General features: G+C 46.8%; 1 protein-coding gene across 1 annotated transcript; it reads right to left on the minus strand.

The window, feature by feature from the left end:
- Positions 1 to 1,358: 1,358 nt before the first annotated feature.
- On the minus strand, positions 1,359 to 20,084 carry NOM1 (nucleolar protein with MIF4G domain 1). The gene is made up of 11 exons (XM_003802183.3): positions 19,149 to 20,084; positions 16,636 to 16,760; positions 15,428 to 15,623; positions 11,092 to 11,415; positions 8,979 to 9,089; positions 8,260 to 8,427; positions 7,713 to 7,834; positions 4,928 to 5,060; positions 3,959 to 4,090; positions 2,137 to 2,246; positions 1,359 to 1,840 (listed from the first exon to the last, which is right to left on the minus strand). The coding sequence occupies exons 1-11, from the start codon at positions 20,082 to 20,084 to the stop codon at positions 1,666 to 1,668; spliced, it is 2,532 nt and encodes an 843-aa protein (XP_003802231.2). The 3' UTR covers positions 1,359 to 1,665.
- Between the last annotated feature and the right edge of the window lie 5,760 nt (positions 20,085 to 25,844).

The following is a 25,844-nucleotide window of genomic DNA, read 5'->3' on the forward strand; positions in this document are numbered from 1 at the left end:
GGAGGGCTCTAATGTGACCTTAGGTCAAATGAGCTTCTGAACCTGGGGTCAGCAGGCATGTGAAGGGCCAGTTCCCATGTGGTGTCTGCAGTCACTCTCAGCCTGTCGACTTCTCATGTCACTCGCTCGCTTCACAGCTTAACTCATCAGTTTAGGGATATGCACGACGACAGTGCTGACTTCACACGACGGTGTCCACACAAACACGACAGGGATGTGAGTCCTGAAAACGCCACACAAGGTATCTGCCCAGTAGTGATGTCACATGAGGGCTTCAGACATGCAACTGGACTCACATCTTACTTTTTTCATTAACTGAAGGTGAGATTTAAATCAAGTCTGCAGCACTTGAGAGAAAAGGAAGCACATCTCAAAGGTGGGAGAACAAACGTGGGCATCAGCAGCAGGTGCTGCTGTCAGAGGTGGCTCTACCTCCTCACTAGTGAGAAGGTGTGTCCATCTCTCTTACTAGATAAATGTTAACTCCTTGCTGGCAATAATTACGTTTTCTATTTGTTTATACTTCCAAGAACTCAGCCAGCAAGTAGCTCCCATTAAGTGTTTTATGTCTACTTGGTGACTTCAGAGTTATTTAAGAAAGTACACTTACAATTTGGAATTGGCAGGCAGAAGAAATATATAAAATACTTAAACATATATATATATATATATGCACAATGGAGGATATTATTTAATACACACACACAGATATCAAAACGTGAGATGAAAATATCCATTCAGGCCAGGTGCAGTGCGTCATAACCGTAATCCCAAAACTTTGGGAGGCCAAGGCTGGAGGATCACTTGAGGCCAGGAGTTTGAGACCAGTTTGGGCAAGAGAGAGAGAGAGAGAGATCTTATTTCTACAAAACAATACAAAAATTACCCAGGAGTGGTGGTACCCAGCCAGTATTTTTTAAAAAAGGAAAAGCATGGATCCATACTGTATCATCCATAAGATGATACTCATGTGGCTTATGTCACCTGACTTTCAAATAATTAAATTTCAAGCATCATACTTAACTGATTTTGAACATTTAACTAAGTAAAAAAGATGAAACTACATTGATTTCTTTATGATAACCGCACCCTCTAGTGGTTGACTATTAAAATAACCAGCACTGGCTTGGTGCTCGTAAATAGTGGTTATAGAGCCAGCCCCATAGACTGAAGTTGGCAGGTTCGAACTCCGCCAGGGCCAGCTAACCAACAATGACAACTGTAACAAAAAATAGCCAGGCATTGTGGCAGGTGCCTTTCGTCCCAGCTACTTGGGAGGCTGAGGCCAGAGAACTGCTTGAGTCCAAGAGTTTGAGGTTGCTGTGAGCTGGGACGCCATAGCACTCTACCGAGGGTGACCTAGTGAAACTCTGTCTCAAAAAATGAAAAAATAAAATAAAAAAACAACCAGCATCAAAGCTTACAGAACACTCCGCCCAGGGCATCTGCCTCCTTCTCTTCCACCCACAATGTACATATAATTATTTGAAGATGATTCAACATCCAAACAATATAACCTTGGATCAAAAAATTATCTCAAAATATAGCATTTTCAAGCAACAGTGGCACAGCCCCACCACACTTTATACAGAGACAACACCATAGAGCTCTGAGTTAATAAGGGCATTTTACCCTCAAAGGACCACTGTCCCCTCCTTTCCCTGCCTACATCCTCAAGGATGCTTTTCCCTGCAGAGCCTTTGTCACGACCTCAGCCCGCTCCCTCAGCATGCTGGCCTCATGGGCACTTCTGTGGGCCTGTGCATTCTTCAGCAGGAAGTGGCTGATGAAGAGCTTCAAACCTTCCCGCAGCACCCCCAGCTTTGGGTTGTCAGATACTCTGGAAAAGAATCATAAACACACATCAGGGATGAGATGTCTCCCCTACATCTCACTCCCAGGTATCCTGAATACTGCAATATTACCATTTTCTTTTGAAAACAATTCTCAATTACAACCTTCATAACATATTTTGTTATTATTAGTTTGCTATTAAGCTTATGCATAAGATATTAACTTAAACACTGGAATCATTTTTTAAGGTACACATACCAGCTTGCTTTTATAAATCAACACAGGTAGAAACTATCTCCTCACCGCTCTTGTATGTCTTATCAGAAGCAGCTGTGAACATACCTTGCAAAAATTAAACCAAGGTCTTCAACTTCTGTTTCCATTAATAGTATACTTAATACTTTTCGTAAAAAGTGGACTCTAGGTTTGTCCAATTCACTGAATTCAACTACCTAATAGTCAACATACAGAGAAAAATAAAGTTACATCAATTTAGCAAACTTTTTCAATAATTTGTAAATACAGTTAATCAGAGTAAAAATCATTCCCTCTCCACCCCTACTCCACTGCTGACTTAGAGGCTATTTCCAGTTTTAAGAAATTTGCAGCAGTGGGCCAGGACGTGGAGATGCGGGCGTTCTCACACACAGCTGGCAGGTGCTCACCACTGTTCTGTTCTTTATGAATTAGGAATCTGATTTCCAGAATTGAAACATTTATTTTCTCTATTCCTAATCAGAAACAATCTGAACATTTATCATTAAGATAACAAATATATAAATTATAGTGTCCTCTTCAGGGGGAATTCTATGCAGAACTGAGTTACAGGCTTCAACATGGATCCACTGCAAACTGCAGGTGAATTTAAAAACAACCTGTAAGGGACGCTGAGAGTCTGTTGGCAAGAGTACTGTCCACATGCAGGGTAAAAACAGTGTTGTCTCATGGTCAGGCTCAGTGGCTCATGCTTGTGACTTTGGGAGGCTGAAGTGGCTGGATTGCTTGAGCCCAAGAGTTCAAGACCAGCCTGGGCAACATAGCCAGACTCTGTCTCCTCCAAAATGTACCTTTAAAAAAAAAAAATTAGCTAGACATGGTGACGTGCACTTGTATGCAGTCCCAGCTATTTGGGAGGCTGTGGTGGGAAGATAACTTAGGCCCAGGAGTTTGAGGCTGCACTCTAGCCCAGGAGACAGAGCAAGACTCCATCTCTGCCTCCAAAAAAAAGTGCTGTTTGCAAATAAGACACGAAGGCACAGGACAAGGAGAAATGTGCGATTAAAGACCAGCTCCTCTGGGGTGGTGGGGCCCAAAGGCAGCACCAAGGACACCTTCAAGTTCTACACCTGAAAGTGAACTTCACAGTGGCTCCTGTTCACTCAGGCAGCACCACACCCCAGTCCGCACCCAGCTCAACACCTGCATGACCAGAAGGCCAGATCCAGTCCAATGAGAAGGCAACAGCGTTAGTGCAGCAGCCGCTCTGATGAACGGTTCAGGACACAGAAAAACGGGTAGGAAGCTGCAGTTACAGGCTGTATTGTAGATCAGGGTAAAAACAGCAGGGGCAAAAGCCAATGGCCCCAAATTATTTCTGCTTTTCACTCCCTGTTGACCCTCAGTTTCTCTAAAAGTTTAAGATTTTTCTGCATATTCAGACTCTGGTCATGGCATCATCCAAGACTCACTGGCTCACCTGGAGCCCCTCCCCCTCAATCTAGACTCCCCTGTCTACTCTGGGGGACCCTGCACTCCATCAGCTGTGAAGTCCTAAAACGTGGTGGCAGGGGAAGGGGCTACAGCGCCAACATCCTGTCCCCTGAACGACGCACCTGCCTCTCAACAGGCCAGGCTCAGCTTCACCCCACAGCCCTCACAATTTAGCAGTGACCAGTTCGGGACCTGTAATTAGGACCAGCACACCAACCTCAAACCCCGAAACAGATTCCATCAGTTTACAAAAGAAAAAACTGTGCCTTAATTTGCTCAGTTTATATTATGCTATGGTATATTTACACTGCATGTAAATTCCACCATTTCCTACGATTCCTATGATTATTAAAACACTTTTCAGATAATCAGAATCTAATGTTAAAAGGTACCAAATACAAGCAATTACACTATCATTTTCATTGCTTCAAATAATTTTATACATTATACAAACCTTCAAGATGGAAAGTGGAAGCGATTTTGTCTTTAATAAGTGGCCCACAAGATGAACGAAATTAGAGAAATTAGTGGCTGGCAAATTTTCTAAGTCTCGAAATTTGTCCCATATGGTGAACTGGAAAGTCATCTAATGTAATAATTAAAAAGAAGAAAAAAGTTTTAACAAATTGCTAAGTATTTATATATTCTGACATTATAGAAATAATACAGAAATATTCTAACATTATAGAAACTGGAAAGTCATCTAATGTAATAGTTAAAAAGAAGAAAAAAGTTTTAACAAATTGCTAAGTATTTATATATTCTGACACTATAACCTAAAGGCATTCCAGCTCTTGTCTTTACTATGCTAAAAATCAGACTTGCAGGGTCAACTACACTGTCCTTTCCTACAGAAGAGTTATTTGAAATAGTTTCATAGTAATTCCTTTCTGTTATAGTTTTTCCCCTTAAATCAGTAAATGCCAGTGTAAAGCTCTGAAGAAAGGTGGTCAGTAAGTTACAGCAGCAGAGACTGGTATGTCATGAGCTGATGAGGCATTCTCCACTGAGCCTGGACACACGCCCTCCACGGTGACAGGATAAGGTGACATGAGGACGAGTGAGGACTCGGGGAAGCCTTGCCACTCCCTCTAGTCCCATCTTCCTTCCCCAGGGAAGGGGGGCCCAGCAGCTGGTATGGACTGTGTGAATGGAAGTCTAGGACCTCCTGCCTGGGAGAACTCATTTTCAGGTGGGCTAAACCAGACAGAATTGTTCAGAAAACAGTGGGGGTGGGCAGTAACTACCTAGCAGTACAAGCACTGCTCGGTTGATGGGCATACTAAGTCCCAACACAAGCTTTATCAAAGGTATCCACGTAACAAACACGTTTGTATTCCCTTAATAGTATGAAATTAAAAAAAAGAACCAACCAAACACTGGAGCATGTGTAACTGGAGGTATTCTGAAACCTGAAAGTTACCTGAAACCTCCTTTCATAGCCACAAAACTTGCTAGCCAGGTATGCATAGAAGGGGTTGTAAGTTTTCTCCTGAAAGCAGCAATCCATGATAACGTGAGCTATTTCTCTCTCCTGCTGATCCTTAAGTCCAAGTCTGTAAAGAGAAACAGCAGCGATTAGGATGTCACTCAACAACCGGTTTTCACAGCCAAACTGAGAGGAGCACACTCCTGCACGGAAGAGTGTCACAAGGGAGCCAGGGAAAGAAGGCAGAGGCAGTGTGGACACCTGCCCCAGGCCCTACCGCCCCCACCTTCTCTGGGCCCCAGTTTTCCAATGGCAAAGTTGGGGACCAGACAACGTCTGTGCCTTCTCTACAGCTGTGAAGGACAATGACTGCACCTACTGAACCATGTGGGCCCTTAAAGCCAGGTTCTTGCTACGGTAATGATCTTTACTTTTTCACTGAAGTTTTAAAACTTAAGGTACAAGGTACACAGTAAAATCCATCCTTTCAGTGTGTAGTTCTGTGAGTGTGGATGAAGCTATACAGTCAGGCAACCACCACCACACCCAAAAGAGAAGAAAGTTCCAGTACCTCTAAGACCCCTGAGCAACCTGAAACAGGAGGTTCCATTACCACTAAGACCCATGAAACCCACAGCCCTCTACAGATCTGCTTTCCGGCCTCCTCGGCCTTGGTGCTGTGGGAACAGTGTCCACGCAGATAGCCGTCCGGGTCTGGCCTTCTTGCATGCTGTGGAGCACAGGCAGTTGTCCACGTTGCCAGGGATCTTGACTGCTCAATCCGTGATGCCGAATGGTAACTACCCCATCCCATGGATGCCCAAGATCGCTTACCCTCTGCCAGCTGAAGGGCTTGTGGGTTGTTTTCAGTTTTGTCAATTACAAGTATTAAAAAGGGACTGAAGAGGACGGCGCCTATGGCTCAATGGGTAGGACGCTGGCTCCATATACCGAGGGTGGCAGGTTCTAACCCAGCCCCGGGCCAAACTGCAACAGAAAAATAGCTGGGCATTCTGGCAGGCACCTGTGGTCTCAGCTACTCGGGAGGCTGAGGCAAGAGAATTGCCTAAGCCGAGAAGATGGAGGTTGCTATGAGCTGTGACACCATAGCACTCTATCAAGGGCAATAAACTGAGACTCTGTCTCTACAAAAAAAAAAAAAAAGGACTGAATACAGATCTGAACACAGCTGAAGCTGCTGCCTCTGCACTAATGCAGACACTCTGTACCAAGAGAGAAGTTATCAGCTATGTTACAAAAAATATCCTCAAGAAACAAACAAACAAAACCACCAAAGTCCAACAGAAATGATACACTACTCAAGCTGCGGCGTGCAGGCAGCTGTTTTGGCTGCATTGCATTTACATTAATCCACATGGATTAAAAATTCAGATTATAATAGCTAATGATTCTGATGAATAAAAATGAGAAGATTATAGTTTAATAAACATAGTTTGATGGGGTCAACGTTTTTTTTTTTTTTTTGGAGACAGAGCCTCAAGCTGTCCCCCTGGGTAGAGTGCCGTGACGTCACAGCTCACAGCAACCTCCAACTCCTGGGTTCAAGCGAGTCTCCTGCCTCTGCCTCCCAAGTAGCTGGAACCACAGGTGCCTGCCACAACGCCCGGCTATTTTTTTTTTTTTTCCGTTTCAGCCATCATTATTTGGTGGCCCGGGCTGGATTCAAACCTGCCACCTTAGGTGTATATGGCTAGCGCCTTAGCCACTTGAGCCACAGGCACTGAGCCAACTTTTTTTTTTTTGGCCAGGGCTGGGTTTGAACCCGCCACCTCCAGCACATGGGGCTAGCACCCTACTCCTTTGAGCCACAGGCACAGCCCCAGGGTCAACTTTTTAAAACATGAAGTCTACCATAGGAAAAAAATAAAAGGAGTCCTTCACAGAACAAAGGATGTACCAGAGACCCCGTGACTAGGGCTCCTCATATGAGGCCCTTCCAGAAACTGAGTAAAACCAGGGGACATGCAGATACACTTAACAGTAAAGTGACAGAATAGCAAAGAAGTCTTAGGATTCCCACTTCAACAAGTACCCCAGTTGGGCGGCACCTGTGGCTCAGTGGGTAGAGCACAGGACCCATATACCAAGGGTGGTGGGTTCGAATTTGGCTCTGGTCAAACTGCAACAAAAACATAGCCGGGTGTTGTGGTGGGTGCCTGTAGTCCCAGCTAGCTACTTGGGAGGCCGAGGCAGGAGGATATCCTAAGCCCAAGAGTCTGAGGTTGCTGTGAGCTATGATACCACAGTACTCTACTGAGGGCGACAAAGTGAGACTCTGTCTCCCTCCACCCCCTCAAAAAAGAATCCTAAAATGAACCACGTTTTCCCTCCATTTCATTCCAAGTTTGAAGTAAATAAAATAAGTTAACATAAAATTGTCAAGAAGTACTTTGCAAAAGCATATGGGTACGTTTACAACTAATTAAAGAAATTGTACCAGAAGTTTTAAAAACTTACTGATAAAGATATACATATTTTTAAGCAATTTATGAAAACCAGAAGCCACTGAAAACAGTTAGCTGGTTGTCTAATCCTCCCGGTCAGAACTCTCCAATTTTCACTGGTCACTAATGCCCTAATGAGGAATTCCTGGTGACCAGTCAAGGGAAGGAGAGGGACAGACAAGCGGTGACATGGGGACACAACAAGGTGAGGGTGACGGGAAAGCCCCAGCCTTCTCTTCAAGTCCCACCTGATCACCCAAAACACAAAGCAACCTTTTTCTTACAACATCTAATTAATAGGTCAAAATGCTTACTTTAGAAGCTTTTCAAAGGCATCCAAACAATCTTCACTTGTCATTATCGTACAAAATATGTTTCTCCTGATGTCGGTGTTCATCCTTTGCTTTCGGGCAAGTTCTAGGATCTTTGAGCTAACCTGAAAAAATGATTAATGCCCTCATCATAGAAATGTTTTGATAAAAGTTGTCTCCTGAGAAATAAACTATATTTTGGGTTAACCTGAATATAATTTTAAATTCTACGTGAATCTATGTTAAGTGTTAAATCTTTACTCCAGGGCCACCCTCTACAAAGGAAAAACATGGTAAGAGACAAAGCTACCGCTGGGGAGAAAACCACCCGCTCTGGGAGACTCAGCAGTGGTGCGACCTCAGTGCAAGCAACAAGAAATAAATACAGCAAGTGGTCAGTGCCAGAGCGCGACATGGGATGCTGGCTGGGACCCTGGAATGAGGAAGGACATCAGAGAGAAATGAAGGAATACATTTCGTGACTACTTCTGAGTAAGCAGCTCTCTGGGTAAGCCACAACCAGATGCTGGGTGGGGCCCGCATCTCATACCATCCCTGAAGGCTGCCTCGGCAGGTGCATACGATGACTGCTGTCAATCATCGGGGCCCCACTCCAGGCGGACCCCACGATCCACCAGCGACCCGTCTGTTCAGCATTCAAGATGTTGTCCCAGGAGACACGAAGCTGGGTCTCAGAACCTGAGCCGGAGTTGCGTACCTGTTAAAAGAGAAGACCAAACGACCTGTTTTCCAGGGGCTCATGTTCCCTACTTCCATGACACTCAGCTTCCCTGTGTGCAGCCATGAACTCGAGGTATTTTCTCTTTGAGGTCTGTCACCCTAGTTATGTTGTCTTCAGAAAGTTGTTTTGACGGGGGAGAGGCACTAAGCTGCCTTGACTCAGCAGAAGGCAAGAACATGCCCAGGAGGAGCTGAGGCTTTGCCAGGGTCAGTGACAGCTGGGCCTGAAAGACTCGCCTGGATACAGAAGTCATCAGAACCCCAGCTGTATGTCAGAAACACCCACTGTGAGCCCTACTCCCCCACACCCTGACCTCCTCGGTGCAGAAAGTGTCAGATGATCCCATCACACAGCCCAATCTTACTTTCTTAGGGGAGGGCAGGAGAAGCTAACAGGGACTTTCCTGCACACGGACCCTGGGAGAGCACCCGAGGGAAAAGCAGCTTCCTGAAGCTCTCGTTTCCCAGGCCGGCACCTGACCCACGGCCCCACTGCCTCTCGGGACAGATGAGGCAGCAGTGGCTCACCAGCGTTCTCTGCAGCTTCCGCAGCCTCTCCACAGGCTCCGGGTCGTAGCCCGGGATTTTGCGCATGTCATTGTTCTTCAGCGCCAACATCGTCTCCAGCATAAACCGAACCTTTAAGAAAGACAAAAAAAATTAGAAATCCATTATTCCAAAGAATCTAAACAACTGATCATCCAGCTTGGCAAGAAAAGTACCACACGACACCCGTGGCTGTCACTGCTGGTAACACTCTCTGGGTAAAGACATTCTTTGGTCTCTTTTTCAGGGCTATGTAATATTTTAAACTGAAGTCTGTTTCCTGACCTCAAGGTGTACCTGGACCCTACGCAGAGGTGGTGCTTCTCCCACCCCACACATCTCATCCTCTGTCTCCAGGCTCACTCCAACAGCCTCCCTCCTGTATTTTCAACCTCTCCCTCCCAGTGGCCTTTAAACTTTTAAATGAGTAGTGTCATACTTACAGAAAACTGCAAGAACAATACAAAGATTCCCATATACCCCTTCTCTGAGATTTCCCCAAATGTTAACTTTTTAATGAGCTGTAGTTCACATACCATAAAATTTACCCATTTAAAATGTACAATTAGGCTGGGAGTGGTAACTCACACCTGTGGTCCCAGCATTCTGGGAGGCTGAGGCAGGTGGATTGCTTGAGCTCAGAGACGAGCCTGAGCAAGAGTGAGACCCCCATCTCTACTGAAAAACAGAAAACCACCCAGACCACTAAGGTTCATCCCCACTCCCCCAGCTCTCTGCTCCCAGGCAACCGCTTGTCTACCTTCTGTCTCTTTTGATTTCCTGCTGCCATCCTGTCCTCCCCTCTTTACAGACACGCTTTTCTGGGAATAAACAGTACTGTCGGATTTAACCCCAGATGAACAGTCCTCGACTTCCTCGTCCTCAGCATTCCACTCCAGGTATACTCTTCCCCAGGCCCCTGTGGGCCCTGGCTCCTGGACACCTCTGCGTCTCACCTGCAGCTTCCCCATCTCCCTTTCGGCTAAGTGCTGGTACTCCACACCCTGAGATTCCCTCCCACCCTGACTTGAACCAGGCACCCACACCTTTGGTAGCTGACCTAGGAGCCCCATTCGGAGGCTGCACCTCTTCTGCACAGCCCACTGCTCACCCAAAGGCTGAACGCAGCTCTCCTGCCACCATAATCCACAGGAGGTCCAGTCAGAAGGAACCAGACCATGGCCGCACCCAGCCTGTGCCATGTGGCCGTGTTCACCACTACTGGCTCTGTGGCTCCTTCCAAGCCCCTCCCCACTGTGACCACACAGCATCTTTTCTCTGGAAAAGGAGAGGAGGCTGCTGGAGTGAGCCTGGAGACAGAGGATGAGATGCGTGAGGGTAGGAGCCCTTCAGATGCCTCGAGGACACGGTTCCCAGGCCCAGGGCCACCCTCTTCTCCTGTGACTTCCCACTGGGCTCCTCAAACTAAGTCTTTTCTTGCTTCTCAAACAGGCCACATTCTTTCTTCCCCTAAGGCAGCGGTTCTCAACCTGTGGGTTGTAACCCCTTTGGGGGTCAAACGACGCTTTCACAGGGGTCACCTAAGACCATCCTGCATATCAGATATTTATATTATGATTCATAACAGTGGCAAAATTACAGTTATGAAGTAGCAATGAAAATGATTTTGTGGTTGGGGGTCACCACAACATGAGGAACTGTATTTAGGAAGGTTGAGAACATGTGGCTCCACACATCTTGTCATCAGAATAGCAAAGAAGGTGGGAGCTAAGCTCAGTCTGTTTTACAGGTGGGGAACTCGAGGCCTGGAAGACCTGGGCTGCACTGCTGCCAAACGGCAGAGCCAGAGTGCAGGCCAGGCTCGCCCTGGAGCTCCATGTGCTACTTGGTATGCATTTCTGTCATGAATTAATGTCCAATAAATCAATTTTTAAATTCAAAAAATTAATGAGTTCTTAGCAAAAAAATAAGGTGTGCTCACATACAAAAGCCAAAACCAGAAACCCCCAGGGGGCAGAAGGTAACAGAAATATTAGGGAGTGAAGTCCAATATTTATCCCTAATACTTAGTTTTAGTTCTGGCCGGTTTGTGAGTTTTAGGCACTCAGGAAACAGGTCAAGTGGTGACACATACCCTGGTCTGGTCCTGACACTGGCCGCTGGCCCCACTGGCTTTGGTCTGGGCCTCAGTGATCAGTTCCTTAAGTGACAAGGCATCATCTCTTCTCAGTGAAAAGCCCACGTTTTTTAGCATCAGCAAGATCAGTTCAATATCCTTTTCTGTAAAAGTTCCAACAAGTTTTTTCAAAATGTCAAAGATCAGGAGAGACTGTACCACGTGGAAGTTGTATAAATGGGCAACGATGGTAAGAAGGTTGTCAGGTTCCTTCCCTTCACTGCTGCTTTTATAGACGTCATCAAAGCCCCTCACCACAGCCTCCAGGAAGTGAGCACCAACCTGCCAGAGACAACAGAAGAGGCGTCAGTTATTCTCAGGGACACACGAAACGTACCTGGACAGGGCATCCTGTCACGCAGGACCCCGGCAGCGTGGAGCACCTCCACACCGAGTGCAAACCTCTGCTGTGATGGCACTCTCCCCTTTCCTTTAAAATTCAAAAAAGTAGTATTTTTTAGCCAGTAGCCATTCTGAACTCCTCAAAAACATGAAATTGTTAAAAACGCTAAAACGTGATTTCTGGTCCCGGTGGGCCTCTGCCCGCCTGCCCTGTGCTCCATGCCCCTGGCTCGTCAGGCAGCAGCAGGTGATGCGGTTTGTAAGGGACTCAATTCAGGTGGTTAGAAGACGTACCAAAGCTGACAGTAAAGCCTTCCGGAAGACGCAGCGGGGTCTGCTACGATGGGATTCATCGGCCGTTTTATGCAATCCATCCACATCCCTGTTAGTAACATCACTGCAGTGGCAGAGTACATTTTGGGAGAGTGTTTTTCATTTTAGGGACTGGTAAACAGTAAGGGTTTGAGAAGCTCACGGAGTAAAAATTGGCCTACGTGTTTTGCTATTTTTTTCTTCCAAGATGTTTTTTATTTCTGAATTAAAATAATTTCAAAGTAAACAATGTTAAAAACACATTTGTATCTATAAAAATGTTCTACTACTGAATTCAAAAAAATGAGGCGAATTCAAGAATACTCATTTCTTGAAAGACTTTTTCCAGATTTTTACTCCAAGTTAATTTCTTACAAGGAGTAGAGGTGACATCTAAAGTAGAAAACTAGAAGACTATGTCCTGATGGCAGCAAGGCCCCATGTCCCCGAGCTGAGCCTCAGACCGACTCAGCTCAGTCAGCAGTTCTCAGACACAGGTCCTGATGGGACCAGAAGAAAACCAGCCACTGCATCTGAGGGGGGCGCGAGGGCCAGAAACTGCCAGCGGCCTGTGAGACAAAGCAAGGCCACCAGAGCGTGTTCTTTTTGCTGTTCTGTACAATCTACTCCAAATGCCAGGAGTGTGTATCACAGAATGAGGCAGACCCAGATTTAAACCCATGTGGTCTTGGGCAAGATCTGAACCCTGTTTTTTAACTCTGTAAAACTGAGGTAATGAAATGTGAAGGCAGAAACAGAAGTTTTCAATTTTGTTGGTTTTCACTATCATGTCATCCTCTTCTCTCAAATCTCACCTCAGGCTGATACTGGAAGATGGGACATGGTGGTGGCAGGGAGTGATGGCCAGAAGGACACACCTATGCTGGACTAAGGAGAAAGGGCTGCTGTAGTTGTCATTCTTGTTGTTTAGCAGGCCCTGGCCAGGTTCAAACCCACCAGCCCCAGTGTATGTGGCCAGCGCCCTAACCACCGAACTATGGGTACTGAGCCATCACCTCTACATTTCAAAATGCTGGGATTACAGATGTGAGCTACGAAACCCAGTTCAGGTTTTTTTTTTTTTTTTTGTTTGAACCCGCCACCGCCGGTATATGGGGCCCACACCCTACTCCTATGAGCCACAGGCACTGCCCCCAATTCAGGTATATTTTCAATCACACAAATTATTTAATCACATCAAAATTTAAAATTCCACTGAATGTCTTCAAAATAAAATATAATAGTATAGTATTACAAAATATAAGGATCAGGCATGATGGCCCTTTGGGAGGCCAAGGCAGGAGGATCACTAGAGGCCAAGAATTCAAGACCATACTGGGCAACATGAGCCCAGCCCTTTGAGGCTGCTGCACTCCAGCCTGGGTGACACAGTGAGGTCCTATGCCATCCCCTCCCCCTAAAAGTAAATTTCATGTCGCTAAAGCTTTATAAGCCTACATTGATTCTGATGTGGGAATTTTAACACAAATTTACAGACGTGATTTTTTTTTAAAAATCAGAATACTCTAGGATGATGATTTTTGATTTTTACATGACTTAACGCGATTCAACAGCTGATACCATGGATTTTTTCCCCTTCCATGAATTCCTAGGAGGATGTTTTTCTCAGTACAGCCTTAAATAAGTTTAATGGAACCAGCATCCTGAGAGCTCGTCACACTCTGGCACAAGTGTTAGGGGATGTCATTAGCTGAAGTACAATAACAACTTCCCCTTGGAACAAGCCATTTCATTGTCCTTCACGCTATTAGTGAAGGTTTAAAGAGAAACAGTACCAATAATCAAGTACAGTCCTGACACGCAGGGTGGCCAGGGGCTGTGGCTTTACTGTAACTCACTGAAGCAACGCCCACACTGAGCATTCTGGTGACAGAGTCTCAGCTGTACCCGTGCTCTAGCAGGACGGGACGTACTCAGAAAGATGCAGAATGCTGAATTACTGTAATCATAGGGGCCTGGGAACGCATCCAGAACTGCATTACATTTTGTAATGACAAGGAAATACTCTCATATTCATATGTGAAAATAAGGATACTTCTTAGAAATTAGTAAAAAAAAAAACAAAAAAAAAAAACCGACTACTTCAAAAGACCAATTCCCAAGTAGCTGGTGCAGATTTTCACAACAGAAATGATGTGTGTGCAGCTGAGAAGAAAGTGATGTACCTGACAGCACCACACTTCTGTGCTCAGCTTCCCAAGGTCCTTGAGACCTTAAAGTCACCTTTGAAAGTCATCTTTCAAAAACTGCCACAATGTGACCTCTGCCAGATAAAGGAAAACGTCCTTCCAAAGATTATCTAGGAATAGCGCCGAAACCTGCAATGCTTGGAAAAGTGGGAGGAAGGGCAGAATTTCAGCAGGGAGAGCTCCCTCTGTGTCACAAAGGAGTTAGTAACTAACCCCCAAGAGCTCTGCCTATGGGCCTGCCTCTTTCCACCACCTGTTACCTGTCCTGACTTGCTAACCATAACCACTCCACAGAGGAGAAGACCGGCACCAGGTCACCTACGTGACAGTGTTCTGCACCAGGGTGGTGTCTCCACCACACCACTTGGCCTTTGCCACGAACCCTCATGACAAGAAGGCTAATGTTTTGACAAGTTCGTACACTGTAAAACAAGCCCTGGACTCTCCCACTCTTTAAGACTACAAATAACTTTTAAGACTTATTGAGAGAAAATGCTGCATCAATGAAAGGCCTGTGACTAGCCCTGCAGTGGAGAGCATGCTGTCACAGGAGCTCAGCAAACAAGCCTCGTGATCCTGGGAACACCAAACTCCAGGGGCTCAGGCAGGCTTCAGTAAAGATCTGCCCGACTTATCTCACTGGGATGCTGAGAGGGTCAAATGTAACAAAGATAAGACGGGGCGTGAATGGATACCAGGGACTCACACTTCTGGGGACGCTTTGCTGCCGTGAACTATTTTGGGAAGTAGGGCTATCAGAAGGCAAAGATACCAAGAATACCAGCATCAAAAGAGACCACATCACTTAAAGATCCAAAAGGGCTAACAAATCATCTGAGGATATTGTCTGTCTAGAGAAGTAAGCCTTCTCCACCTCAGTATAAACTCCTTTAATCAGACTCATTTCCTTCAACATACGTGCATTCAGCTATGTTGAGGGAACTGGAATACTCACAGGAAAGGTATGACTTTACTGCATCAGATTAAGATACAATGGGCTAGAAAAGGGCAGTGTGGGTGGCACAGGGGACAACACGGCCACAAGGGTTGCCTCCCTGACTCAACCCCCGGAGGCCACTGAGCCAGGAGGAAGAGGAGGATAGGGTGGGAAAGAAGGTGCAAGTAAACTGCCCAATTTAATCTTGACAGAGGCCCCCAGAGGCTGCTGGAGCCCCAGCTCAGAGGAGGAAAGGAGCACAGAGGGGCCTTGCTAGCTGTGGCCCAGGCAGCTCCATGTTCAGTCCTCCACACATCTCCCAGTGAGGGAGGCAAACGCCTCACCATCTTTCAAATAACTGAAAGTTAGTGTTAAAGCAGGAATTAACCAAAAAAATCACCTACTCCATACAATTAAACACTGATTAAGTCTACTGTTAAAATAATCACTGTTTAGACACTATTAACAGCTTGGATAAAAGGTACAACTATACCTCGATGCCAACAGTGTGGTGAAGGATACTGACTAAGAGAACATGCTCCATCATCAGCCGGCTGGGCATGGCCGAGGCAGTGACGCAGGCATCCAAAAGCGTTGCAGTCAGGGTGTCGTTCATGTCCTTCCTGCTGTGGGCCATGTATAGCTCTTCCAGCTGTCCACTTATGGACGCCATGTTTGGCTCACTCAACCTGTAGAGAGCAACATTATTTAGAATTCAGAATTATTTTCCTAACACTGAGAAAAGTTTGCTCCATTTGAACAGGTGTGTGTGGGGGGCTATATACACCTGTGTACTTGTGCTAATACTCGACTTGACATTAAATGTCAGGTTATGGTAAAATCCCAGGATACTCCCTGCAAATGGCGTTTGGGCCATTTAATTAAAAAGAAATAAATAAAAAGCAACACAAAAGGGCAGAGGATGGGTGAGACCAGGAAGGGCAGTGGTGAGGGAACCGCTCCGTCTCAGTGGTGGTGGTGACACAAATCTTCATGTGATGAAACTGTGCAGAACTTCACACAGGTATACAAGTGCACATCAAAACAGTGAGGCACGAACAAACTCTGTGGGCTGTACCAAGGTCACTTCCCTGTTGTGTTTTAAACTGTACTCTAGCCAGGCAAGGCGTTTACCTTTGAGGCAAACTCTGTAAAGAGTGCACTGGACCTCCCAGTACAGTCTTTGCAACTCCCTGTGAATCTGTGATTACTTCTAAATAAAAAGCTAAACAAAAAAGCTATGCATACTGGAAATCTAGTGAAACTAGCCAAAGTGTCAGAAGCATCTGAAGATGCCCCCTTCAGAGAGGGCCTGGAGGGGTCTGTGAGGGGCTTCTGGCTGAGGTAATGGAAAACGGGGTATTAACAGATAAGATATTTCCACTTTCAAACCAGAGAACACAGGGTACAAGGTAACTGAGGAAGTCTCACTGCTAGGGCTTTGGAGTTGACTGGCATCAACCAGGACTAACAATGGCAGCACATGAGTTGTTTTCAAAACTGAAGGGGTCAAAGACTCAGTGGCTAGACGCCCTCTCCTCTTCAAGGTGTGGGTCATCAGGACAGGATCAGAAAGGATCCAATCAGCAGCTATAAACCCTATCTTAATCACTTATATTTTAATTCCTGGGATAGTCCGTATGGTTTCAGAAAACAGCCAACCTCTTTAAGCGATATAATACGACACTTTTGCAAGGTTACCTGTTAACTAGACCTTTCACATGTTTCTTTAGCCTTTCTAGTTCTTCCTTTTTCTGGGCGTCCACTGTCTCCCCAGCGCACCTCACATGAGGTGGGATGTACTTTTCGCCACTTTTACAAAGACTCTGAAAAGAAATAAATTACAAAATGTGCATACTGGCTACATCTCATATTTTCTTTTTTTTGCTACATGCACATATAAACATTACATTCTCAAGAACTGGTGGAGCCAATTATTATTGCCCATTGCTACTCAATAAACATCAGATTTGAGGCCTAGAACAGTCACAGAAGGACACTGCTCTCACAGGCCACAGACGTCACAGTTTACACGCAAGGCCACATATTTCGCCATCTAGTCTCCCCGCTGTAGTTCTCCAGACCTGGTTGTGCACCTGTAGTATGTGCCTCATAGTCTTATTTACTACACTTCTGCTAAGGCTCACTTTAGTATAGGTATGGCAGTATACAAACACCTAAATTCAATTTACCAGTTTTGGAGGGAAAAGTATCCTAAAATTAATTTCAAATGTCTTCAAAACTATTATCTAAATTTACATGATAAAAATCAAAATCAACCCACAGCTGGCCATTTCTTAGATTATCAACTAGAGGGGAGAGGAGTCAACAAATGATGTCACATAGCCAGGGCACTCAAGTGACAGTACTTAAGAAAACATTTGTAAGGCATGACCCTGACTCTTAGGAAGTTATTTATTTATTATTTTTGGAGACAAGAGTCTTGCTCTATTTCCCAGGCTAGAGTGCAATGGTGTCATCATAGCTCACGACCACTTAAACCTCCTAGGCTCAAGTGCTCCTCCTGCCTCAGCCTTCTAAGCAGCTAGGACTATAGGTATAGACCACCATGATCGGCTAATTTTTCTACTGTTTGTGCAGACAGCCTTGAACTCATGACCTTAAGCAATTCTCCTGCCTCAGCCTCCCAAAGTGCTAGGGTTACAGACGGAAGCCTAAAGGAGTTTAAACTTAGTTGAAGGAAGCATATTTATATATACAGAAGCTATTGAGACACACATTACTTCAGATTATATGTCATTACACCTTAATAGGCTGTGAAAGAAAACTTTAGAAGTCAAAAATAATATTCTAAAAGAGGAATCAACAACACTAGAGCAGTGATTTTCAACTGGTGGGCCATGAGAGGATCTCACGTGTCCCACAAAAAATTTTAAAGGTCATTAATTAAATTATTTTGAAAGATGTTCAAAGCACAGTAATTATATATATATTTTAAACAACATTAAGAGTACAGTGGAAAGTTCGAAAAACACCAACTTAGGGATTGTCCACAAAGTGCCAGGTGCTAAAGTGCCAGCAACAGACATGAAAGACAGTTCTTAGGCTTAAGATGGGGATAAGATTCCCAGGGATGCTTGATATCAAACAGTGGCCTGGTATGGTAGCAAATGCTGTAATCCTAGTGCTGTGGGAGACTGAGGTAGGAGGATGGCTTGAGGCCAGGAGTTTGAGACTAGCCTGGGCAACATAGTGAGACTCTCCTCTCTAGAAAATAATTAACCAGCTGTGGTGAAGCACAACTGTAATCCTAGCTACTCAGAGACTGTGGTAGGAGGATCTCATGAATCCAGGAGTTTGAGGTTACAGTGAGCAATTACTGCCATTGTGCTGCCCCTGTACTCCAGCCCAGGTAAAAGAGCAAGATCCTGCCTGTCTCTAAACTCAACCAACCAGAAAGCCAGGTAAACTTAAACAGTGATCGTTCAGCACCTATAGCTCAGCGGCTAGGATGCCAGCCACATACACCAGAGCTGACAGGTTCGAATCCAGCCCAGGCCTGCCAAACAACAATGACAACTACAACCAAGAAATAGCTGGGCCTTGTGGCTGGCACCTGAGGAAATAATCTATTCAGATGCAGAACCCTCAAACAGGGAGATGAGAAGAAAATGCAGATGATTCCACAGCTGCCTTCAATCTTCAGGGTGCTTGTAAAGAATGTAGAGATAAAATGGGCAAGAGATAGCCCATGACCCACGTAGGCCCTGACTGCTATTTCATAAATTCTGAACTTCATTCCTTTAATTCAGTGCCCAAGGGAGTGCTGTAAATTAGCTTGTGTTTCAGAAAGTTCACGCTAGTAGCATTTAGACAGGACCTAAAGTGAAGACAGAAGTCCTCACCCTCTAGGGACACACGAAACGTGCCCGAAAAGGGAGCAACAGCCAGGTTTGGGGACCTGGGACAGTAAATATAAAATGAAGATGTCACCTTTCGACATAAAGTACAAATGGCCCTGAAGTCCCTGGGATGAAAAAAAAAGGTCTCAACTTGTTTTTCCCTTAATTTTTTAACACGAAAATTTAAAAACATAAAATAAGGCAGAATAGAGCAACAGACCCAATTCACCCACACTCTGCTTAAACAACTGTCAATACATCAACTGTGTCACCTCTTGTCCCGCACACTGCGCTCCCATCCCCATACTCTGAAGAAAATCCCAGAGGGCCTAAAGAGTGTTCACACTATACCTGGTTTGTTATCTCACCAATCTCAGAACTTTCACTCTTCTCTTCATCTTCTGCAAAACGGACTGTTCCTTTTCTTTTTTTCTCCTGCGCTGCCCCTTCCGCTCCCTCCTCTTTTTCCTGCGATACATCTTCGTCGTCCACCTCGCTCTGAGCTCCCTCTTCTCCTGGCCCTCTCTTTTCGTTCCCTACGTCCTCCTCCTCCTCCTCACTTTCATCCTGGGAGTCACTCTCTGAATCGCTTTCGGGGAGCGTCTGTGCGGCATCCTCCTCCTCCTCGCCGCCACTGCTTTCGTACAAACCACTATTCTTCCCAGACTCCAGGGCTCCCAAAATATAGTCTAGCCCATCGCGTGCAAAGCTGAGCGGCACAGAGCTACCGTCGCCCTTCTTTTTGCGCTTGTTCAAGCCGAGGCAACGCTCCAGCTTTCGTATCTCCCGGTCCTCCTCCTCGTTGGCCGCTAGAAGCGCCCGCTTTCGGGCAGCGGCGGCGGCCGCCGCGGAGAGTCTGGTCTTCCCGGGGGTAGTTTTGGCCCCGGCGCGGGGCGCTCGCGGCTCCCGGGGAGGCCGGGGGTCCCGGCTGGGGGCTGGGCAGGCACTCTCCTCCTCCTTGTCCCCCCGGGGACCGCTCGCTCCTTCGGCTCCGGGGCAGCCTCCCGTCCTCTGCAGCCGGCGCGCTTTCCTCAGGTGCCGCTTCTCCTTTCTCAGCTCCTTGCGGCTTTTCCCCCTGCCCGGGCGGAAGCGCACCGGAGCACCGCGTCCCTCGCCCTCCGAAGTCGCCTGCACAAACTGTTCCACTGCCAGCTTGAGCCGCTTCAGGGCACCGCCCCCGCCGCCCCCTAAACCACGGTGCGGCCCACGCCCGCCTCTGCGCTTCAAGCGGACCCGGCGTGCCCCGCCGCTGGGGCCAGCAGCTCCCACGTTCCTGCACGCCGCCATCGTTGCCGACGCGCAGCCGCACGACTTCCGGCCAGGGCGGGACTTCCGGGCGCGCGCGCGGCGCTGGCGGGCGGGCGGCGCCCCCTGCTGGCCGGAGGTCCACCAAGTGGCCCCTGCGGGAAGTGAAACTTGGGGAGGAGACACAGACATGGTCTCGTGGACCACCGGACATCCTCGCGATTTCAGCGCAAGGCCTTTTCGCGACCTGCTCCAGGAGCTACGCCGGCCGGAGCTCAGTGGTTCCTATTACTAGGCAATCTGGAGTAGAAGGCGAGCGCGCGGACGCTGAGTTCGTTTCTGGTTTTTCTTGGTGCGAACCGGGCCTCCAAGCGCGTCCTGCAGGCGGGGTTTGCCGGGAGCCCCCAGATTGCAGTCATGCGTTCGTTTGGCGGGTGCTGTGCTTCCCGGCTGTTGTCTGAGACCCTGTCCACAGTTTCCAGACTTGGTTCTTTTAAACTGTTTTAATTTTTGTCAACTTGTCAGCTGGAAATTGTATCTCATTATTTAAACTTCTTTTGAGAGTGAGCATCTTTTTATATGTTCATTGGCCATTGGTATTTTCTCCTCTGTTTATGGCCTTTGACCATTTTCCTAATAGATTTTAGGAGTTCTTTGTAAATAAAAATTTTTGGATAATCCTTTTTCTCTTCTATGAACAAATATTTTCATCTCTCAAATACTTAAGGCACTTAAAAAATAGATTGTCTTCTTTTTTTTTTAGACAGAGTCTTATTTTGTCGCCCTCGGTAGAGTGCTGTGGAGTCACAGCTCACAGCAACCTCCAGCGCCTGGGCTTAAGCGATTCTCTTGCCTCAGCCTCCCGAGTAGCTGGGACTACAGGCACCCGCCACGACGCCTGACTACTTTTTTTTTGTTGCAGTTTGGCTGGGGCCGGGTTTGAACCTGCCACCCTCCGTATATGGGGCCAGCGCCTTATCCACTAGACCACAGGCTCTGCCCATCTCTGCAAATTTTTAAAAAAAATTTTTTCTTAAATCAATATTTTTTATTGCTTGCTACCCTTTGCCGGTTTTCTATGGCTTGTGGCAGCCTTTTTAGTGTTACCAAAGCTCTCTTACACGGTACAGTAATTAGCTCTTATTCATGAGCTGGGAAAGGGAAGGAGAATGAAAGCCCAGAAATGGCCTCCCCTACCTGAAGACAGGAAACTTGTTTAGCAGGCCCGGGCCGGTTCAAACCCGCCCGCCTCAGTGTTGCAAAATGTATTTTTCTCCAGTTGACTAGTTTTGTTTAATTTTATTTTTTTTTGCCAAAGAAGATTGAAAAAAATCATTTTTTCACAGTCAAAATAATCAATGTTTCAGGATTTCTAGGTTCTGTGTTAAAAGGCCTTCGGCATTCAAAGATTCTTGAAGTGTGTATTTTGTCCTTTTATAGTGTCATGTTTTAAATGTCTAATCTTTGACTTACCTACTTTTTATTTTGATGTTTAAAGTAAAATAGAATCAACCTATTTTTTCCCCAGATAGCTACCCCATGCCAATGTATTTTGTCAAAAGAATCCATCTTTTCTCTGCCAGTTCGAAAAACTATTTTTATAAAATACCCAAACTCTTCATGTATTGCAGGCTATTTCTGGGCTTTCATTCCCCCATCCTGTCTTCCTGTGCAGCACACATATTCCAGGCCTGTGCTGTGTTAGTTACTGTGGCTCCGTAATGGGTTTAATAACAGTCCTTTCCTCCTTTGCTACCTTGGTTTCTACCGTTTTTTATCGTTATTCTTGCTTTTTTAAAAAGTGAACTTTTAGAATTAACTTTTGTCTAAGGGAAATCCTATAGGTATTTTAAATTTGAGTTGTGTTTAATTTATAGATTAAACTGGGAATAAAAACTGGAATATTTACAGTGTTAAATATTCCTCTCCTGAAGAGCATGTGCCTTCCACTCATTCAAACACTCTTCCTTGTTTTCTTGTCTAGATTCTACACTTGTGTTGAATTCACTCTTCAGTATTTTCTCGCTGTTTTTGTCAGTGGGATCATTTTATCTTCTAACAGCTGTTGCTTCTACACGTGAAGCTGTGACTTCAGCTAAAAATCTGGCTTCTAGTACCAGATACAGAACTGGGAAAAAGTTACGATTCCTGCCCAAATCGCCTCCTTTACAATTTTTATACTTACCATTATTTTTTCTTGCCTAAGTATATTGGCTAACTTCTCTAGAACTGTCTTGTCAAGAAGGACCAGGATGTCCCTTGGCACCCATAGCTCAGTGGTTAGGGCACCAGCCTCATACACTGAGAAAGGCAGGTTCAAACCAGCCAGGACCTGCTAAACAACAAGGACAACTGCAACAAAAAAATAGCTGAGTGTTGTGGCAGGCGCCTGTAGTCCCAGCTACTTGGGAGGCTGAGGCAAGAGAATGGCTTAAGCCCAAGGGTTTGAGGTTGCTGTGATCTGTGATGCCACGGCATTCTACCTAGGGCAACATAGTGAGACTCTAACTCAAAAAAAAGAGAACAGGATGGAGGGACTATGGATGGGGCAGGGGTGGGGGGAGGGCCTATACTGTAGAAGTGGGGTATGGGGGCCCTGGCTTGGGAGAAGCCTCCCTGTCCACCCAGGAGGAAGTGGCACAGCCCAGGGCCATGGCGCAGGGAAGAGGGTGAGAATTTGCAACCTCCTGGCTGCAGTGGAGGATGGTTAATGGGCAGAGAGAGCCGCAGCTGAGCAGGTCACCTGTGCTTCCTGTTGCTAGACTGAGGAGGCCCCCCCTCACAGCATCATTTCTGTAGTCCACACTGCAGTGGCCTGTTAGCCGGATCCTCCTCTCTCAGGGAGGGGCTCTAAGGCTCGGAGGGACTGGCAGCTGCCTGCAGGGTGGTGTGCTGAAGGAGGGCTCAAGGCCTGCAGTGGGTCCTTCCTGTTCTGCGCCATGAGCCTCTCCAGAGCTGGGGATGTCTGGGTCAGGGGAGGGACCCAAGGAAAGAAAAGGGTTTGTTGGAGTGACCAGTGGGAATGAGGGCTTTTCCTGCTCCCTGGGAGCTCTGGCAAGGGCTTCAGGTGACAAACACCCCCATGTTTGTGCAGGAGCTGGACATACCTGAAGGACCTGCTAAAGAGAGGCTGGGAGGCCCTGAGACCCCTCTCTAGCACCTGTCCCCTGAAGAGAGGGCAGAAGGTGGGGGGGGGGCATGGCTTTAAGCCCACTGTGTTCCGTCTGATTCCGGTCCGGGTGGGGCATCAAGAGAGTGGGGACCCTGCCGGGGGTGACACTACTCCCTGCCCACCCTCATCATGTGGGAAGAGCACAGGAGAAACAGGGGCCCTCCTCTGAGCAGATCTGTGAACTGGAGTTACGTGTGAACTGGTGGAAAGGTAAAATTTTGACATAAATCTAGCTGCACTTGTAGAAAACTCTGCAAATGGGGTTCTGATGCTCAAAAGTGACTGGAAAGGCTATGAGATGTACCTGGGGTGTTGCCCAGAAGTGGGAAGGAAGATTGGCACAGGAGGTTCGAGAGTGAAATAAATGTGCTACCCACCATTACATTGGCACCTCAAGGACACATTAACACCTTTCAGAATTCCAGGTTTCTGGCTGAACATGTTCTGGCATCTTCTGTTCAGCTTTGGACCTCCAAGCCCCTGTAGCCGGCATCTTCTCATGGAAAATGTTCTGATCTCCTGGGTTGAGAGCCTGCTTTTTGTCACATGTCTGCATCTGCAGACCCTGCAGGCCACGACCTCTGTCCTCAGTCACTCCTCACCTCTCTCCCACAGGTTATTCCACTCAGGGAAGAGGTGGTGGGGACCTGGCCCTGACTAAGGGGCTGGGCTAGGGAGGCAGGAGACCTACCATCTGGCAAACACACAACAGTCCAGCGGCCACTGGGGGCTGATTTGTGCATGTAAGATGCAGCTGTGAGTCAGGCAGGGGTGGGATGTTCTGCTTTCACTCTGGGAGGGTGGGAAGCCCCTGAGGAGCTCTGGATGGGGGCGGGGGAGGATGAGGCAAGAGAGAGCACAGCAATGGATCTGCATTTTGAAAAATCACCTGTTGCTTGCAGGACTGTTGGGGCTCACGGTGGATGTGGGTGGACAGAAGGTTGTTGCAGTGAACACTTGTCCTCAGTCTGGAAAAAAACTGCTCGCTGCTTGGGACGGCTCTTTAAAAATAATAGCCCAAATGCCCTATTAAGAGTAATAGTATATATAGTTTAAAATGTAACTTTTAACCTGGGCTCACAAACTTTTTTTGTTTCAATATATTAATGTATTGATTGATTACTTTAAAATATGGTGTTTTTCTCTGATGCAAAAATAATTCATTGTCACTCTGAAGATTGAAATGTTACAGTGATATGTATAAGATATAGGTGGGAAGTCCACCATCAGCTCTTCTTCCAGAAATACACACCTTTCCAGATGTTGACTGCATGTGTGAATGTGCATTGTGATCAGGATGCAGAGGTTTTAATTTTCTCCTTTGCTCGGAGCTGTCTGGGAGCCCAGGTCACAGCCCCTAGCAGCAGCTCAGGAGCCTCCAGGTCCCTTCCTGACCTGCACAGCTCAGGTACCACAGGTCGGCAATCTCCCTGAGCCCTGAGTGACTCCTGGCCTCGTGGAAATAGTCTCTGCAACCCATCTACTAATGGGAGTACTTGTTTCCTTTTGAAAATATACACATTGGGGGCAGTGGCTTATGCCCGTAAAATCCTAGCCCTCTGGGAGGCCGGGGCTTGTGGATTGCTTGAGCTTAGGAGTTCCAGACTATCCTGAGCAAGAAGACAACTCTGTCCATTAAAAAAAAAAGCTGGGCATTGTGGCAGGCATCTGTAGTCTCAGCTACTTGGGAGGCTGAGGCAAGAGGATCACTTAAGCCCAAGAGTTTGAGGTTGCTGCGAACTATTATGCCATGGCACTGTACCTAGGGCAACATAGTGAGACTCTGTCTCAAAAACAAACAAAAAATATACACATTAAAAATGCTACAGGAGACAACCCTGTATGTGTGTCTTTGCAGGGTTGTGTAGACATTTTGCAGATTTGATTCTAGAAATTGGTTAGGAAAAGTATATGAATGTTATTCTTAAATTTAACAGATGATGCATATTCTCAATCCTAAAGCTGTGCCCGTTTGCAGTCCCAGGGGGATGGGCGGTCCCCCTCTTTTCACCCCCTACACCAAGTAGTCTCAGGTGTTTGTATCTTTGCCACTGGCCCAGGTCAGGAGAGGGGAGAGGCTGACTCTACTGTCCCCAAACCTCCCCTCCTCCGACATCTTTCACCCTCAGCCTCCCAAGCCAGAAGGAGAACGTCTGGTCAGGCCTGGGCACCGCAGACTCCTTCCTCTCTCAGGCTGGTCAGTGGGCTACCTGCCGTCCTCCCCAGCCCAGGTCTTCCTCGTCATCCCCATACCTCAGTCTTTGATTTGGCTGAGCCATGGCAAAGCCCTGTCTGGAATGCAGGACCCCCCTCATGCACACACATGGGCGCACACACTGAATTATTAAATGGCCTCTGCCTGGGACACTCCCATCTCTGCCCCTACTTTGCTGTGATGTTCCTCTGCCTCCCCTGAGTCAGTCAGGGCCTTCCGTCCTCAGTGATGGGGACCTGTGCTCAAATGGCCTCTGCCTGGGACACTCCCAACTCTGCCCCTACTTTGCTGTGATGTTTCTCCTGCCTCCCTGAGTCAGTCAGAGCCTTCTGTCCTCAGTGACAGGGACCTGTGCTCACAGTACAGGCCTTCTCTGTTCTGGCCTCTGTCTCCCAGCTGCACTGAGTCTGCAATG

Source organism: Otolemur garnettii, unplaced genomic scaffold, assembly GCF_000181295.1.
Source record: "Otolemur garnettii isolate 467f Iridium unplaced genomic scaffold, OtoGar3 scaffold00235, whole genome shotgun sequence".
Taxonomy (NCBI): domain Eukaryota; kingdom Metazoa; phylum Chordata; class Mammalia; order Primates; family Galagidae; genus Otolemur; species Otolemur garnettii.

Coding starts and splice junctions, on each gene's coding strand:
- NOM1 (XM_003802183.3), bottom strand. CDS start 20,084: ATGGCGGCGTGCAGGAACGTGGGAGCTGCTGGCCCCAGCGGCGGGGCA. Junction 11,416..15,427: donor ACCACACTGTTGGCATCGAG/GTATAGTTGTAC, acceptor TGTCTCTGGCAG/GTTGGTGCTCACTTCCTGGA. Junction 4,091..4,927: donor GCTATGAAAGGAGGTTTCAG/GTAACTTTCAGG, acceptor TTATTACATTAG/ATGACTTTCCAGTTCACCAT.